The sequence below is a fragment of the Trachemys scripta genome, chromosome 3 (assembly GCF_013100865.1).
Source record: "Trachemys scripta elegans isolate TJP31775 chromosome 3, CAS_Tse_1.0, whole genome shotgun sequence".
Lineage (NCBI taxonomy): Eukaryota > Metazoa > Chordata > Testudines > Emydidae > Trachemys > Trachemys scripta.
In genome coordinates, this window is record NC_048300.1 from 75,768,667 (window position 1) to 75,784,770 (window position 16,104).

Below are 16,104 nucleotides of genomic sequence, written 5' to 3' on the forward strand. Positions count from 1 at the left end.
TTACTATGCAGAGTTTCCCACTCAGTGCATGGCTGTTAGTGACCCCGCATTTTGTAATATTAGTAGGTTTAATAATATTAATCTCCCTCATTTGGTGAGACAGGTGTGGCAATTTCCTGCCATATCGTTGGAAGACCTTATTGAATTAAGTTTAAGTATCTTTGGGGTCCATTGTATTAAATTAATGATATACGTATTATTGTGGGCCAAGATTGTATGTAACCTCTCAAGGGGGCAGATATGACAGATGTGAGATTTGGGGGTTCAAAGGACTACATTGAACAACGTGTCAGACACAAATGGACTTTTGGAACAAAAAGTGTTGTGATATTCCTGGGGAATATCTAGGGGGATGTGAATGCAAATTCCCCACCTCTAGTTATGCAAAACTCCCCAGCCTTTTGAAGCCTGAGAAGGGTGCCATCACCTGCTGATCACCTGTTACATAAGGCCAAGATCAAAGGCCCAAGCTGTATAAAAGAACGACTGAACTATTCACGGTTGTTCTGGTTCTGAATCTGAGACAGTTATGAACTTTTAACTATGGGGAAAACCCTGATGTGGATTTTGAAGGATTGACACCCTACCAAAGCCCAATACTGGAGCTTGGTGATCTCTGGTAAGCTTTTTAGCATGCGTGTAGGTTCTTCTATTGTTTTTAATGTTTTCTCTCTAATGCTATCACCTTAATCATAAATGTGCTTGCTTATAACTGGACAATTATGCTGTTCATAATTTCTGGAGAGAAAGCAAAGCAAAGATGCTAGTCCTTTGGGTGGTGTGGCTTGCTGGGGATATCACCATGTAGGCAGGACTCTATGGCCTGGATAAACCCCTTTCAGAAGGGAGAGAGAAACATGGATCTCTGCCCAAGAGAGGTGATGGGCTAAGGAACCAGGAGCCTAGAATGGGTACCTTGAGGGATCAAGGAAGGAGAATACAGGTGCAGTTGTCCTGATCTGTGACACTTGGATGTTGTGAGGTTTAAGTATTTAGTCTGGAAATTAAAAGTTCTGTAGAAGTACTATATATTATCATACAATCATAGAATATCAGGGTTGGAAGGGATCTCAGGATGTCATCTAGTCCAACCCCCTTCTCAAAGCAGGACCAATCCCCAACTAAATCATCCCAGCCAGGGCTTTGTCACGCTTGACCTTAAAAACCTCTAAGGAAGGAGATTTCACCACCTCCCTAGGTAACGCATTCCAGTGCTTCACCACCCTCCTAGTGAAAAAGTTTTTCCTAATATCCAACCTAAACCTCCCCCACTGCAACTTGAGACCATTACTCCTTGTTCTGTCATCTGGTACCACTGAGAACAGTCTAGATCCATCCTCTTTGGAACCCCCTTTCAGGTAGTTGAAAGCAGCTATCAAATCCCCCCTCATTCTTCTCTTCTGCAGACTAAACAATCCCAGTTCCCTCAGCCTCTCCTCATAAGTCCTGGGCTCCAGCCACCTAATCATTTTTGTTGCCCTCCGCTGGACTCTTTCTAATTTTTCCACATCCTTCTTGTAGTGTGGGGCCCAAAACAGGACACAGTACTCCAGATGAGGCCTCACCAATGTCGAATAGAGAGGAATGATCACGTCCCTCGATCTGTTGGCAATGCCCCTACTTATACAGCCCAAAATGCCGTTAGTCTTCCTGGTAACAAGGGCACACTGTCGACTCAGATACAGCTTCTTGTCCACTGTAACTCCTAGGTCCTTTTCTGCAGAACTGCTGCCTAGCCATTCGGTCCCTAGTCTGTAGCAGTGCATGGGATTCTTCCATCCTAAGTGCAGGACTCTGCACTTGTCTTTGTTGAACGTCATCAGATTTCTTTTGGCCCAATCCTCTAATTTGTCTAGGTCCCTCTGTATCCTATCCCTACCCTCCAGCGTATCTACCACTCCTCCCAGTTTAGTGTCATCTTCAAACTTGCTGAGGGTGCAGTCAGGGCCAGTGCAAGGAAGTTTCACGCCCTAGGCGAAACTTCCACCTTGCACCCCTCCCCAGCCCTGCGGCAGCTCCCCAACCCCCCGCCCTGAGGCGCCCCCCCCCGCGGCAGCTCCCCCCCTCTGCCTTGAGGGCCCCCCCCGTGGTAGCTCCCCCTCCAAGGAGCCGTGCGACAGCTCCTCACCCCAGCTCACCACTGCTCCGCCTCCTCCCCAAGCACGCCGCCCCCACTCTAATTCTCCTCCCCTCCCAGGCTTGCGGCACCAAACAGCTGATTGGCGCTGCAAGCCTGGGAGGCGGGAGAAGTGGAGCGGCGACCATGCCTTGGTGGAGGGGGTGTAGGAACGCTGTAAAAAAATTGGGGGCACTGCTTTTTGGCACCCCCAAATCTTGGCGCCATAGGCAACCGCCTAGTTTGCCTAAATGGTAGCACCGGCCCTGGGTGCAGTCCACGCCACACTCCAGATCATTAATAGTGTTAACGTATTTGATGTATTTCCCTGCAAAAAATTAAAAAGGTTTTTCCCTCTACTCAGCATGTTTGCAAGTTGAAAATCAAAAGCATATTTTTATTTCATCCATTATTTTTGCAACAGTGAAATGTTTTTTGCTGGATGGATGGTGGTCAAATGGGGTCAGTTTGTATATCCTATTGAGTCAGATTAGAGTCATGAGTTTCAATTTCCTGACTTTCATTTAGGTCAGGTAATTCTGGCAGAGTGCAAGTGAGTTTTTAAATCCTGATGTGTCAGGAAACGAGAGAGGTCCAGTTCTTACATTGGTTTTCTCCTGGGCTCAAATAGATTGACCTTGCTTCACTGAGCTGGCTCACATTTTTACATTAACAGGAGATTTTTAGCAATCATCCAGTGTGGATATCTTGTAAATGAATCTGTCTCATCTATACTAGCAAGTGTCACAGCAAATGATGAATGTAGTGTGAAGAGTAATAGAACTTAGTCTCTTTATAAAACGTAAAAGATTTTTTCCCTTGGATTTTAAAATCAATTACCAGTAAAAATATTCTCCTGTATTTGAATATTTAATAGTGGCACACTTAATTATTGCATAAATTAAAGCATTTTCTGCTCCACTGCTCTTCAGTTTTATGAATAAATAAAAGCTCAGATTTTTGAATGCTTGGGGTTGACAATACTGACTGATTCTGCTAGGTCAGGACCCCTCTTTGGAGGAAGGACAAGATTTACTCCTTAGTAAATAAATCTTGTTTCCCATACATAAAACACTCTAGCCTGTCATCTGAAAGTCAGTGCCCCCTTCAAGATGATAAATCTGAAACCTGCTGAAAGCAAGTGTAAATACTGTGATTTGTCATTTAGAAATTGGCACTAATCTCAAATGGGACTTCCTGTTCAAAAATTCTTGCTATTTGTTTCTCAGGCTAAATCTGCAAAGTAACCAATTGGACTGCTTGGTTTGTTCCCTGACTCTTTGTAAGAAAATGTTTTCACATTTAGAATGTCTTTTCCTTTCAAAGTCCAAATGCTAACAAAAGTGCATATTGCTAGCAGTCGGGGTGGCCAGAGTTCAGCACACAGTTTTCTGCAACATGGCCTGTTTGCCTCCATCTGTGGAGGGATGCTCCATGCTGGGATCTGTAGTTTTCACAGGTTGAACTTCACAGATAGTTTAAAGATGGTGGTGTCCACAATCTGCCTTATTTTATGCACATTAGCGCGAGTCTTTGGGTTCCTGGCAAGTTATCAGTATGGCCCTTAACTTCACAAAATATGGGTACTATCTTTTTGGAGCACTTCCTGTTCCATGGTAGCACAGTGATTATATTGAATATTGGTTTAATTAATGGTGAGGATTGCCATGTATGTGCTGCTTGCATAAAAGTATGAAAACAGCACCAAGACTCTTCTTGATACAAATCAACTCAGCCAAACTTAGGGCTGTTTATTTTGCTTTCATTTTACATCAACAATAGCGTAATATCAGCTTTATGTAGTATTGTTTACATTGAGGTCTAGGATGGAGATTTATGTTTTGTTAATTCCAGTTTACTATTTTGAGGTCTAACTTTTCAAAAAGCTAAAAACAGAAACAAAAATGAAAAAATGCAAATATTGTATTTTTCTTTAGCATCCAAAATATATAAGCCATGTGCACAGGAATATTTTTTTGCCCAGTTTACTTTGAGTACAATGTCTTTTGACTTTATTTAAGAAAAAGATCCATTGACCAAGAGCAGTTGCTGCCTTTTTTTATAGTTGAATGTTAAACCTTAATTCATGTAGAAAACTGTGAAATGTAAAGTAGAAACAGCTCTCTTTGTATCTGTCCTGCTGTAAATGTCACACTGATAGGTCATGGTTTATACTTTGCAGTAGACTGGAAAAGAGAGATGTTTATTTTAGGGCTATTTGAGGGGGTATATTAATCTGTTTTATTGTATGTACCTGTACTACTTAAATTGTCCAAATAGTAATTATTATTATTTGTGTGTGAACTACTCTAGAATACCCTCAGGTTGCATACATTAGTAGCTTTCGTTTAACAAAAACTAATTGGAGAACTTTAAAAAAAATCAATTTTTTTATTATTTTATTATTTTATTTTCAGTGCTGCAAAAAAAAGACAAATATTTGCTAATCTTATTATTTCTCTTTAAAAAGCATTCCGTTTCCCCCCTCTACCGCCTTACTTTCTAGATACTTTTGCTAACTGGATTATTAGATCTTGGGGTGTATGTGGAGGAGAACGTAAATAAATTTAGATAGCAATATATTATGAAATGTTTTGCTGTTAGCGTCATTGGGGCCAGGATGTCACCCTATATCTTCATCTGTGTTTAGAAAGCACTGAGCACACTCTAGGTGTTACCTCAATCTAAATAACAATGCTAATTATTAAACACTGATATAGCCAAATTCTTCTCTGTTACATGGGTGCAACAAAATTGACTTCAGTGTGTTCATTTGCATAGATGAGAAGGGAAGTTGGCCCATAATAAATCCTCAAGGGGAACTTTACCTAATTTTGTGGTATTGTGTGGTAGTTCTACTTTTTGTTTATGTGATCTAAAGCAATCACATTCTCATTAGGAGTTGCAGAAATCATTTTTAACCAATGCTACCCAAAAGAAAAAGCCCAAAGTCTTTTTTGAACTAGTGAGTTTTTGTTCTATTTTTTAACTATAGAAACATTGTGTTTCATCTGGGGTGTACTTGCTGGCATGTGAAGAGGAACAGTCTATGTCGCTCTGCCCATCAAAATTAAAGCTAAATGATGATGGGGATGCAAAAGCAACTCAGCAAGTGATTAAGCTAAAGAAAATGATGATGATCTTGTAATAGAAATAGTAAACAGCAAGCGAGAAACTGCCTGTAAACATGGTCACCTTTGTTTCAGATCCAAAGTGTTGTGCAGCCAGTGTCCTGTTTGGTCAGGTAAAATTTAACTGAGTAGGTCTTCTCTCTGATGAATGACATCTCCAGCAAATTTCTCTACTATTGAGATCAGTTGAAAGCTGAATTCAACCACTCTCTTACTGAGTGAAATTCACCTTTTGCAAAGGGTCCACTCAAGATTTATACACCACTTAAAGCTGACTTATGGCCTCAGAAAAGGGCTTATGTTGGACTTATGTGGTCACATGGGTTTTGTAATGGTCCATAACATGGGTAAATGTGCTCACTAAACCAAGCCATGCATCAATAGTACGTAACACAGATGTTCTTTGAGCTGCACTGGTTGCCTATGGGTTTCCTGGTGCCGTTCAATGTTTTGGCTTTGATTTTTAGTGCTTTAACTTGTTTGGGACAAGATGAATGGATTTTAAGACTGGAGTGAACTGTTATGATAATCTACTCTGACCTCCTTCATAAAATGAGGCTTAGAATGTCATCAAGTGTTTCCTGCATCAAGCCCATTACTTCTGGATGAGCCAGAGCATATCTTTCTAAAAATTATATCCAATCTTTATTTAAAGACTTCAAGACCATAGGTAATAGCCTACTTTTCTCCTCATGGTCTACTCTCACAGTAGCTATCAATGGAGGCAGGTAAGCTGAAGCTACTTTGAATTAATTGAGAGGGAGCTGCTAGCTGGCCAGTTTCTCTGGAATCTGCCACCCAGCTGACCTGCCAGAACTCAGGTTGGTTCGTCTCCTCTAGTTTATTTACCAAAAAAGAAACTATTGGAGAATTTGACCTGCTAGTTTTGGCCAGTGAAAAGTTTTCCAGGCCAGCACATATGTCTGTCTGTTCCTTTTTAACCTTTAGTTCAGTGCTTAGATGTGCCTTGCGTAGGATATAGGAGACTCAGGTTTGAACCCACACTATGGAGCAGAAACTTGAATTCAGATCTCCCCCCACTCCCAGGTGAGCATCCAAATCACCAGGCTACAGGTTATTGTGGGGTGGATGGTTCTCAATTTCCACTTTGTATTAATTCCTAAATATTTATTGGGTCAAAGGGGGAGAGAGTGGGAATGACTCTCGCCTGGTGATTAAGGCACTCACCTGGGAGGTGGGAGTTGTGGATTCAGTTTGCTGGCTGACCCTGCAAAATCTATGTTTGTCTTCTGTGCATTTTGGGAGAAGTGGGTTGAGGACTGAGAGGGGTTTGTTAACATGCCTGGTGCAAGTCTAACCCCCTGCCAAGATGCAGTATTTGAATACTTAGATAAGTTAGATGTATTCAAGTCGGCAATTCATCCTAAGTCTTTATTGCTGTTTTCTGGTGAATTTTTATTAGGGGAGGTTGTGTACTCCGATATGTGTAATCATGCCAGGATGCCGAGACCATGAGATTGAGCTTTTTGGATTGAAGTATTAAATAAATGATGTATCCCTCATTATTCTCTGCTTTACACAGATCAATTGGCAAATTTAATTCATTTTTGTAGCTCTTTTTTATTTGCCTTTAATTAAGTGCTTGAAGTATTTGGTTACACTTTTATAACTGCCATTGTGTTATCCTTTCTAACTCTCAAGGGACATATTGCCAGCAGAGAGAAGTGGAAGCTATAACAGAAGGAGATGAAGACAATGAAGGCTGCTGCTGCTGTCAGCCAGGTCACTTGCCTCACTTGCTATCGTGCAACGCAGCCTTTAACCTCCGATGGCTAACATGGGAAATAACACGAACCCAGTATATACTGGAAGGATATAGCATCATTGATAACAATGCCGCCACAATGCTGCAAGTGTTTGATCTGCGAAGAATACTCATCAGATATTACATAAAGGTACAGTATAAGTGAAGTGAGTTCTATGTACCATTCCTGGGTAGGAAATTTGCAGTCTTCAAAAGATAGAGAATGAAGTTTATCTTTAAGAAGTATTACATTTTAAATAGCAGGGTTTACAGCAGAACTTTGCTAATTTGTACTGATTGGGAGACACATTGTAAATTAGTGAAGTGTGTGATTTGTTCGGTAAACGAACAATACAGTAAGAATCAAGACTACTGAATCACTTTGTTCATTTATTTTGACTTTTATATAAAACACAAATGTGAATTTCTTAAACAATTTTATACACAGTAAGGCCTTGTCCACATATAATCTTGCACTGATTTAACTAAACAAAGACTCATATTTCAAGTTAAAAATGGTTAGTTTAAAGCTGTTCCTAACTGATTTAAGCTAAACTGAAATATGCCTTGTTTAAACTGAAATAAGAGTGTCTGCATAGCCATTTGCACCAGTTTAACTGTATCAGTTTAAAATCATACCTAAGCTTTAACTTGTGTTCAACTCTCAGTACATTAGAATCTTCATGCTTGGCTTAACTTTTAAGGGTCAATGAAATCTGTAAAACAAGCCCAGTTAGACTCAATTTTGTTCATTAGTTTTTAAGTACTGAACAGCTGTATTTGGCAAGATGAATTTTTTTCTTTAGCTCTTTTAAAATCAGCTAAACTATAGAAGAATGTAGGGGTACGTCTATACTTAACTCCGGGTTTGGCGGTAAGAAATCGATCTTCTGGGATCGATTTATCGCGTCTTGTCTAGATGCGATAAATCGATCCCGGAAGTGCTCGCCGTCGACACCAGTACTCCTGGTCTGCGAGAGGAGTACGCAGAGTCGATGGGGGAGCCTGCCTGCCGTGTGTGGACCCGCGGTAAGTACCTTGTTATTCACATAGCTGAAGTTGCGTATCTTAGTTCGAACTGGGGGGTTAGTGTGTACCAGCCCTAAGAGTTGATAATATGAGGTCATCAGAAAATGTCAGAGGAGGCAGAGTTTAACAGAAAGGTAATTAGGTAGTTTAGAGCTTCCAGCATATGGGTGTTCACATGGAAGCTAGCATGTAGCAGGACTAAAAGATATGCAATAGTGAGGTATGTGAGTGATTGTGTTTCCAGTAGGCTGCAGGTTCTGTGATGTTCACAGCCTATCATTTGGCAGGTGTTAGAATCTGTTCAATATTTTGTTTTGATTTAATTATAGGTTTGGCAAAGTTGAAATGCCATTTACATTGCACCAGATTTCTTAGAAAACTTCATCCATTGTTCCACTATGAAACAAAAACAAATTTTGAAACCTCTAAATGTGCCATAAAATGGAATTGTCCACCAGTCAGCTCTTGTGTTAAGCATAAATATTAAAGAGATCCCATTTTTCTTCTTCTTATACTAACCTTATCCAATAGGCAACAAAAACAAAATTATTATTGCAGAGGGAAGATAACAATTAAAAGAGGTGTTTTCAGAGCTATATTCTACACTCTTGCAAGTTCTTATTTAATAGTTAAATTGATGGATGTGTTCTTGTTGAAGAAATGGGGAAACTGCACCCTCAGAAAGCTGAAAAAGCAAACATTTCTGACCATATAAAACTGCATATTGTTTTTGAAAAATACGTATAAGCTTTTATCATCATCATCATCCTTTATGGTATACACTATAGATACAGCCACTTTTTCAAATGAACTTACCCTTGACACTATCTACACTATTCAGAGTATGATGCTTGTGATTAATATTCTTTTTAAGTTTCACTCATTTAAATTCTGTTAGTAGTTAATTGACTTCTTTCTCATTTAGACATAAATTATTATGATCACACAAAATAAATACTCTTATGAATCAATGATGGCAAGTAGCAGGAATATTACATAAGATTATGGATAGTCGGTGTCATCTTCTTATTCTGATTTGTTCTCTTCTGTGTTGTAAATGAGCTGTTTCTGGTTTAAACACAGGTACAATGACTAACCACTTTGCATTTTGTCAACAGAGTATAATATACTTTACAGCAAATTCACCCAAAATCTCACACTGGATAAAAGATGAATCAATCCAGAAGACACTACAGCCTTATGCCAAATGGCATTACATTGAACGTGACCTTGCAATGTTCAACATTAACATTGATGAGGACTATGTTCCATGTCTTCAAGGAATAACCAGAGCTAGCTTCTGCAGTGTTTATCTTGACTGGATTCAGTACTGTGCTGGAAAAAGAAGGGAGGTAAGTGTATGTCTTTAACACCTAGAACACTGAATTACTGAATAGATACTCTTTTGTTGACTCAAGAATAATACAAGTATATTAATTTCTGTCTAAACTGTACAACATAACACTGTGGGGAAATGTATGTTTTTGTACAATAGAAAAATGTTTACAGAGAATATTATAATGAAAATATGAGTGAAAAACATTCCAAAGGAGTGAACCTTTGAATTTTGAACAGTTTTCTTTGACTATGCTACCCCTACCATCATTAGTTTTGTTCTCTGCAGTAACCCTGCATTTAGAACTTTTCAGAAAATATTATTGCTCTTCGTGAGGGAGATTCCCAATCTAGGAATACCAGAGATAGGATCAGAATGCCCTAATTATCAGAACTTCAGTGTCGTATGTCCGATGCAAAATATGATTGCAAATTTAGAAAAAATTACCCTTCCAGTGACACATGGGTAAAACCTTCCACTGTTGAGGAAGTATACCACTTATCCAAGAGCACAGGTCAAACCTGAGAAGTTCTGGTACAAATCTGACACTTTATTGCAAAACTGTGGAAAATTACCATTCAACTCTAGAGAGCCAAGTGGGAGCTTACGGTTACCTGTTCATACATTCTGAGCCCTGAGATAATGGATGTTCAGCCATTCCCAACTAAAATGCATCGTATTTCAGTGGGATTCTGTTGACAGCACACAGAGTAAATAGAGTCAGAGACATGCACATTTTATTGAGTATACTCAGCTTTCTGATGACAATGCAAATAAATCACCAACACAGTTTTTTCACCCATCACATCATATTATTTGTCACTTGGGATTGTTGATTTTCACATTCCATTGCTGCCACTGTCCAGGTGCTTGGCAGCTTCCTCGATTCTTAATACTCCTTCTCCTGTCTGTCATGTCTGTAAACCTACCTATCACTGCTTCCACACCATTTCCCATCTAGATACTACTTTGATTCCAGTTCCATTGAATAGCTCCCCTGTGACTTCATCTGCTTCTGCTTTCACCTTGACTATTATTTTTAAATCTCTACCTGGACTTTCTGTACTCTCTCTCACAGAACTTATTTTTTTCTCTACTCTTCTGTCTGCTTTCTCCACTCATTTAGCGCCTACACTGCCAAGTGCTAAGCATCTGTTGGGAGGTGCTGAGATCTTGAGTTGAAGGGACATTCATCACCTCCAAGAGAGATGCTCAGTCCTTCACAAGGTTGGGCCCTTTGTCCCTGCCTCCTCTCCCTTTTGTAATGCAAGGACGTTCTCCTCTAGTTCTTGACATCTGGAACAACTTTCCTGGATTTCTCTGCTTTATCAATACTCCATCACTCTTTAAATATTTAAATCTTAGAATATTTCTGCTCTCCATCTTAACTTGTTTCTCCCTCCCTTATTGTTAAGTGCTTTAATTATTTTTTCCTACTGTTGTTGAGATTTTCAAAACTTATGGATTTATAATGCAGTTTCCATTGAAGTTCATGGGACCTGGGCATCCAAATCCTCTTGGTGGCCTTGGAAACCCTACCAAATGTCTCTACACAACTGTTCTCTGCAATTTGCATCTCTCCTGTATTTTTTAATACTGTGAAACATGTTGTAAAACAGTTTGTGTGGAAGATGCTGTATAAAATAGAGCTGCACTGCACAGCTCTGAAGATCGGTGTACTTTATAGAGGGAGTTGCAAAATGTTTGCCTCCGTTTCAGGAACAAGGTAAGGGCAACAAGAAGAATTCATCTTGTTGAGCTGAAACAGAACAAAATTTTAAACTCCCGTTATGTAATTTCCCTCGTGTTTGACATCAAGCTTTTTGGAAGAGTTGTAGAAAAGGGTCTGCTGAGGTGGTGAATGTAAAGGAAATGGTTTGACCACTTGTCAAAATGTGATGGCATTGTCATCATTGATAGAACTGATGATGTCAATCACTAGAAGCCCAATCTTGCAGATCTTCTCAGAGCCAAATTGTGCTTCTAAGAGCTGAACACAGAGTATGGATTTCAGACACATCCTGTTTCCCATGTGGAAACAGATGTATTCCCTCCTCAGTGATACTCATCAACCTCTTTCCAAGACTCTGATCACTAAAACACAACCCTGGGATCCAACTCATATTAAAACTTCTTGTTTCCAGCTGTTACGCTAAATGAGCTTTCATTTGTTTAGCAGCAGACCCTCGGTCATGATGATCATCCTTCCTATTCTGTTTAATTGCACAGCAGAGTGCTTTGTTTGGGTATAGTTACATGACAGCATAAGTCTTATGAATTTAGTCATGCATTGATCTATTTTAGTTATAGGATTGTCATAACACTTTTTTATAAGGTTGCATGTAGAACTAACACACTGTCCTTAAACCTTTGCAGCATCTGGATAGTGATGAGGATTCTCCTTTAGTAACTCTCTCCTTTGCCCTGTGTATTCTGGGTAGAAGAGCTTTGGGAACCGCAGCCCACAATATGGCCATCAGGTAATTTCTAGAAATGTAGTAAAAGTTTTCCAGGGACTCAGGAGTTTCCTCATCTTAAAATGAGAAGCTGTTTGGCTCTTTCACATATTATGCAAACTAAAAGGTCATTAGATCAGAGACAAGGGCTATTTCATACATATATTAATTTTAAACTCTGTCCTTGACCCCCTTTTGTCTCTGTAACATGTACGATAATGAATATCATGGTTTTTTTATTTAACAAAATAAAATCATACATGGCAGAGGATCCAGAGTAATTATTCATTTTAGGTTGAATCTTGAAATGAGATACTGCAACGATGACCTTCTCCAAAAGGGCAAGAATCTTCTAAATGATCTGGCAGTTGACCTGTCAGTAGAGGGTTGCAGTGAGACATGGATTCATAGGCTTCCTGTGTTCAACAGAGCTGTATTCGCTTTTCTTGTGCAATAGGATGACTTGATGGAGCTTTATGGCGACCCAGAGACTGAGGATCCAGCTCCAGAGCATGCAACTCAGCTCATTCTTCTCCACTTCTATACGTTGTTTCAAAACACTTCTCTTTGAGAGATGGGTTTCGTTTTCATTATGCTTGGCCCGGGTATAGGACTCTCTTCATCTTCCACCTTCACTAATGAATCTGGTTTGTTTGGTTCTTGGTAGTGTGTATTTTATGATGTCTTAATTATTGTTGTTCAGCCTGAGCAGCTCGGAAAGCAAAAGGGTGCTTTATAAATACAATTATTGCTACTTCAACTGGGTATGGGATTTGAGCTGATTCTATCCATATCAAGGATATTTGAATTCACCCAGGGAAACAAGTCACAGCCTCTGCTCTAAATACCAGTGTTGCATGATTAGGAGAGCGGTGGATCCCCCAACTGTTAGCTTGGTAAATGGATACAAATGCCTGTAAAAGTATTAGGATCATTGATTTCTAAAAGAATGTCTTGGATATATGGGGACTAAATGGACACAAAGACAACAAGAAAAGGTCCACACCCTTTACACTTCTTAGAGGTAGAAGATATTTAAATGGAGTGAGTAAGGGACCACTAAATAGCAGAAAGGCATCCCCTCAGGAATCCTAGTCTTAGAGCTCCAAAAAAATCTCATTTAGAGTAAATTCAGCATTAGGGCAATGACTACTAGGTATCTCAGGTTCAGGATTAACTGTTGGGTAGCAGGTTGTAGGCAAGCAGTATGCTCTAGACATTTTTTTTTTAAACTGAGACTACTGATGATGTGCACCAAGTTTATTCTGCTGTTATCTCATCCTCCATTGGTCTGTTTTTGTCCACATGTTGAATCCTATTAGAAATGTAAAGAGAGAAGGTGGGTGAGGTAATAGCTTTTATTGGACTAACTTGTGTTGGGGAGAGGCACAAGCTTTCGAGCTCACACAGAGCTCTTCTTCAGGTCTAGGAAACATACTCTCACCAATAGAAGTTGGTCCAATAAAAGATATTACCTTTCCCACCTTGCCTCTCTAATATCCTGGGACTGACATGGCTACAACAATACTGCATAAGCTTAGATAGTAAGCTGTCTGAGACAAGGACTGTCTGTATACTTCTTTCTGTATAGTGCCTAGCACAACAAGGCCCTGACCCTTGTCTGGGGCCCCTAGGCTCTACTGGAATACAAACAATACATTATTACAACTTTTGAAGGTCTGGGCAGATAAGACCTACACATAGCAAGACAAAGGCAAAAGATTGGTGCTGAAACAAATTAACACATTAAATAATGACAGTCATTGGAGCTGGTGGTACTAATATAAGGATATATCTACCCGAGCGTGTTTGTCCTGTAATTTGATCTAATTCTATTTTGCAGTACTTTTCTGCCCCCATCACCATAGTATCTGAGTGTCTCACAGTCTTTAATGTATTTATTCTTACAACTGCTCTGTGAGGTGGGTAGTGCTATTATCCCCATTTTACAGATGGGGAACTGAGGCACAGAGAGGCTAAATTACTTGACCAAGGTCACACAGGAAGTCTATGGCAATTGCTAATTAACTCAAGGTAACTAACATGATTGTAAAGTCTACTGTAGACCCTCTACAATGTGTGTTTCTGCTTGTGGTTCACCCTGCCATGAGTCTTGGTGAACTACAATGAGGAACAAACATTTGTGGAAAGCCTACTATAATTCACAAGTTTTTTCTGAATATCTACACTAACATTTACAGTTAATTTGTGCTAATTGGCAATCAATTAGCTCAAATTACAGCATGGCCAAAAACTCTTCTGTAGACTAACCCTCAGGCTATGTCTAGAGAGAGACACTGAGGAAATTTAAGGTGAATTAACTAAAGGTGTGAAGTTCAGTGTGCAGAAATTAAAGTCCATTAAACCATGGTTATATCTACACTACAGTGCTTTTAGTGACATGGCTGTGTCGCTACAGCCATGCCGCTAAAAGGCACACAGTGTAGCCGCTGTTTGTTGGCTCTTCCCCCAGCGAGCGTCATTTGCTTTGTCAGCAGGAGAGCGCTCCTGCCAACAACACGCTGTTTACACCGGCACTTGTCACGCAAAATTTTTGTCTTTCAGGTTGTTGGTTTTTTTTAAACTCCTCTGAAAGACAAACGTTTTGTTGTTCAGTTGCCAGTGTAAACATAGCCTAAGGAGTAAGTTACAGCAAACTAAAGTTACTTCAGTCCTGAATGAGAACAGCCACACAGGGTTTAACATGCTTAAATTTATGCTAATTAACTTCACACCTTTAGTTGATTCACCTCAAGTTTCCTGAGTGTTCCATGTAGATGTGCCCTAAGAGTTCTGAAGGATTTAAGAATGAAGTTAACTCATGATAAAGGAAGTGGTTATAGCTAAGCCCCTTCGTTTTCAGTTTAAATAGATTTTTACTGAAAAATTCCCGGGTTTTACAAAAAGCATTATTCATTTTTTTTCTGATTTTCACCTTACATTTGTACCATTCACATATATAAACTTGTTTTATTAGGAATAACTTGTTTTATTAGGAAAATACAATACATTACATGATATATGTATTATGATAATACGTTAGTCTGTGTGTATATGCAAAGCTACCTGTTGAAGTAAAGCTATGTACTAGTCTAGAAGATACACACAACAGACAAGCAGCATGCACACTAGCTCTGAAGGGCGTGCGCATCTGAACATATTGATGAATCTCACGCCCATCATATACACATTTCAAGCTGCTAGCAGATAATGGGTTTAAAGATTTGCCAAACTAAATGGGAAGAAAATGAAAATCTGTATCAGACTATGTTCCGAACACAAGGAAGTATTTGAAAGTTTAAAAAAAACAAAAACGAGAAAAGGATGAAGTTGAGTGTACGCGCTGCAAATGGTATGGCCCAATTATTAAATGTATATATTTCTAGGCTAATAGTTCTAAGTTTACAACAGTAAACTGTTTATTCAAATGAAATGTTTTTTGGGGGGATTAGAGATATATTGTTTTCTTAAACTTGGAGGTGGCAATGTGTTTTAAGTTCCGCTTTAGTTCTGCAGCAAACCACATCGATGAATGGAATTCAAAGCAATAATCTACTGAATACTTTATTTCCCCTGTCATTCCACCCGCCAAAACAACCCCCGATGTTTACCCAGAAAAATTATTAATAGTTTTTTGCTCTGATTTTCACCTGTTTTTGTTGTGGTGGTAATAAACGCTCATCAATTCCTGGAAAAAATAAAATAAAATAAAAACTGAAAATGAAGGGCCCTAGTTATAGCATATACCTTCTCACCTTTGAGCGCATTTTGAAGTGGGAGACAGAGACAGAGTGCTTCCATTCAAATGAAAAATGGGACTAAGGTCTTGTCTAGCTGCATAAATGATACTGCTTTAACTATACAGGTACAGTTAAAGTTGGTACAACTCTAGTGTGGATGAGGTTAGATGGGTAGAAAAGTGCTTATCCGGTAAAGCTTATTCCCATATGGGAAGGGATATAAGGTGCTTTTATTCCTGTATAATAGCATCTACCCTGGGGATTGTATCAGTAAGGCTATTTAAAAAACAAAAAAGCACACTTCTAATTGATATAGTTATATTGATATAAAAATTATGAGTAGACTAGGCCCAACCCTCTACAGCCACTTTTCTTAGAGTGTTTGCCTTATTTGAATGCTTAAGAAAGACTGAGCACACCACCAACTTGTATTACTTTGAAAGCATTTTATGTTGTAAGCCTGTCCCTTCTCAAGATAAAGCGATCCTTTAACTATTTGTTATAGCTTTCTCATCTTTATTTGAGATGTCT

The 16,104-nt window shown here is 39.2% G+C and overlaps 1 protein-coding gene across 1 annotated transcript in view; it reads left to right on the forward strand.

Annotated features, from left to right (window-relative positions):
• PCNX2 (pecanex 2) overlaps positions 1-16,104 on the forward strand; it is a 232,827-nt gene that overhangs the window by 195,300 nt on the left and 21,423 nt on the right. Inside the window, exons 26-28 of the mRNA XM_034765099.1 lie at positions 6,910-7,163; positions 9,160-9,393; positions 11,754-11,857. Of these exons, the coding sequence (XP_034620990.1) occupies positions 6,910-7,163; positions 9,160-9,393; positions 11,754-11,857 (592 nt within the window). The remainder of the gene's footprint in view (positions 1-6,909; positions 7,164-9,159; positions 9,394-11,753; positions 11,858-16,104) is intronic.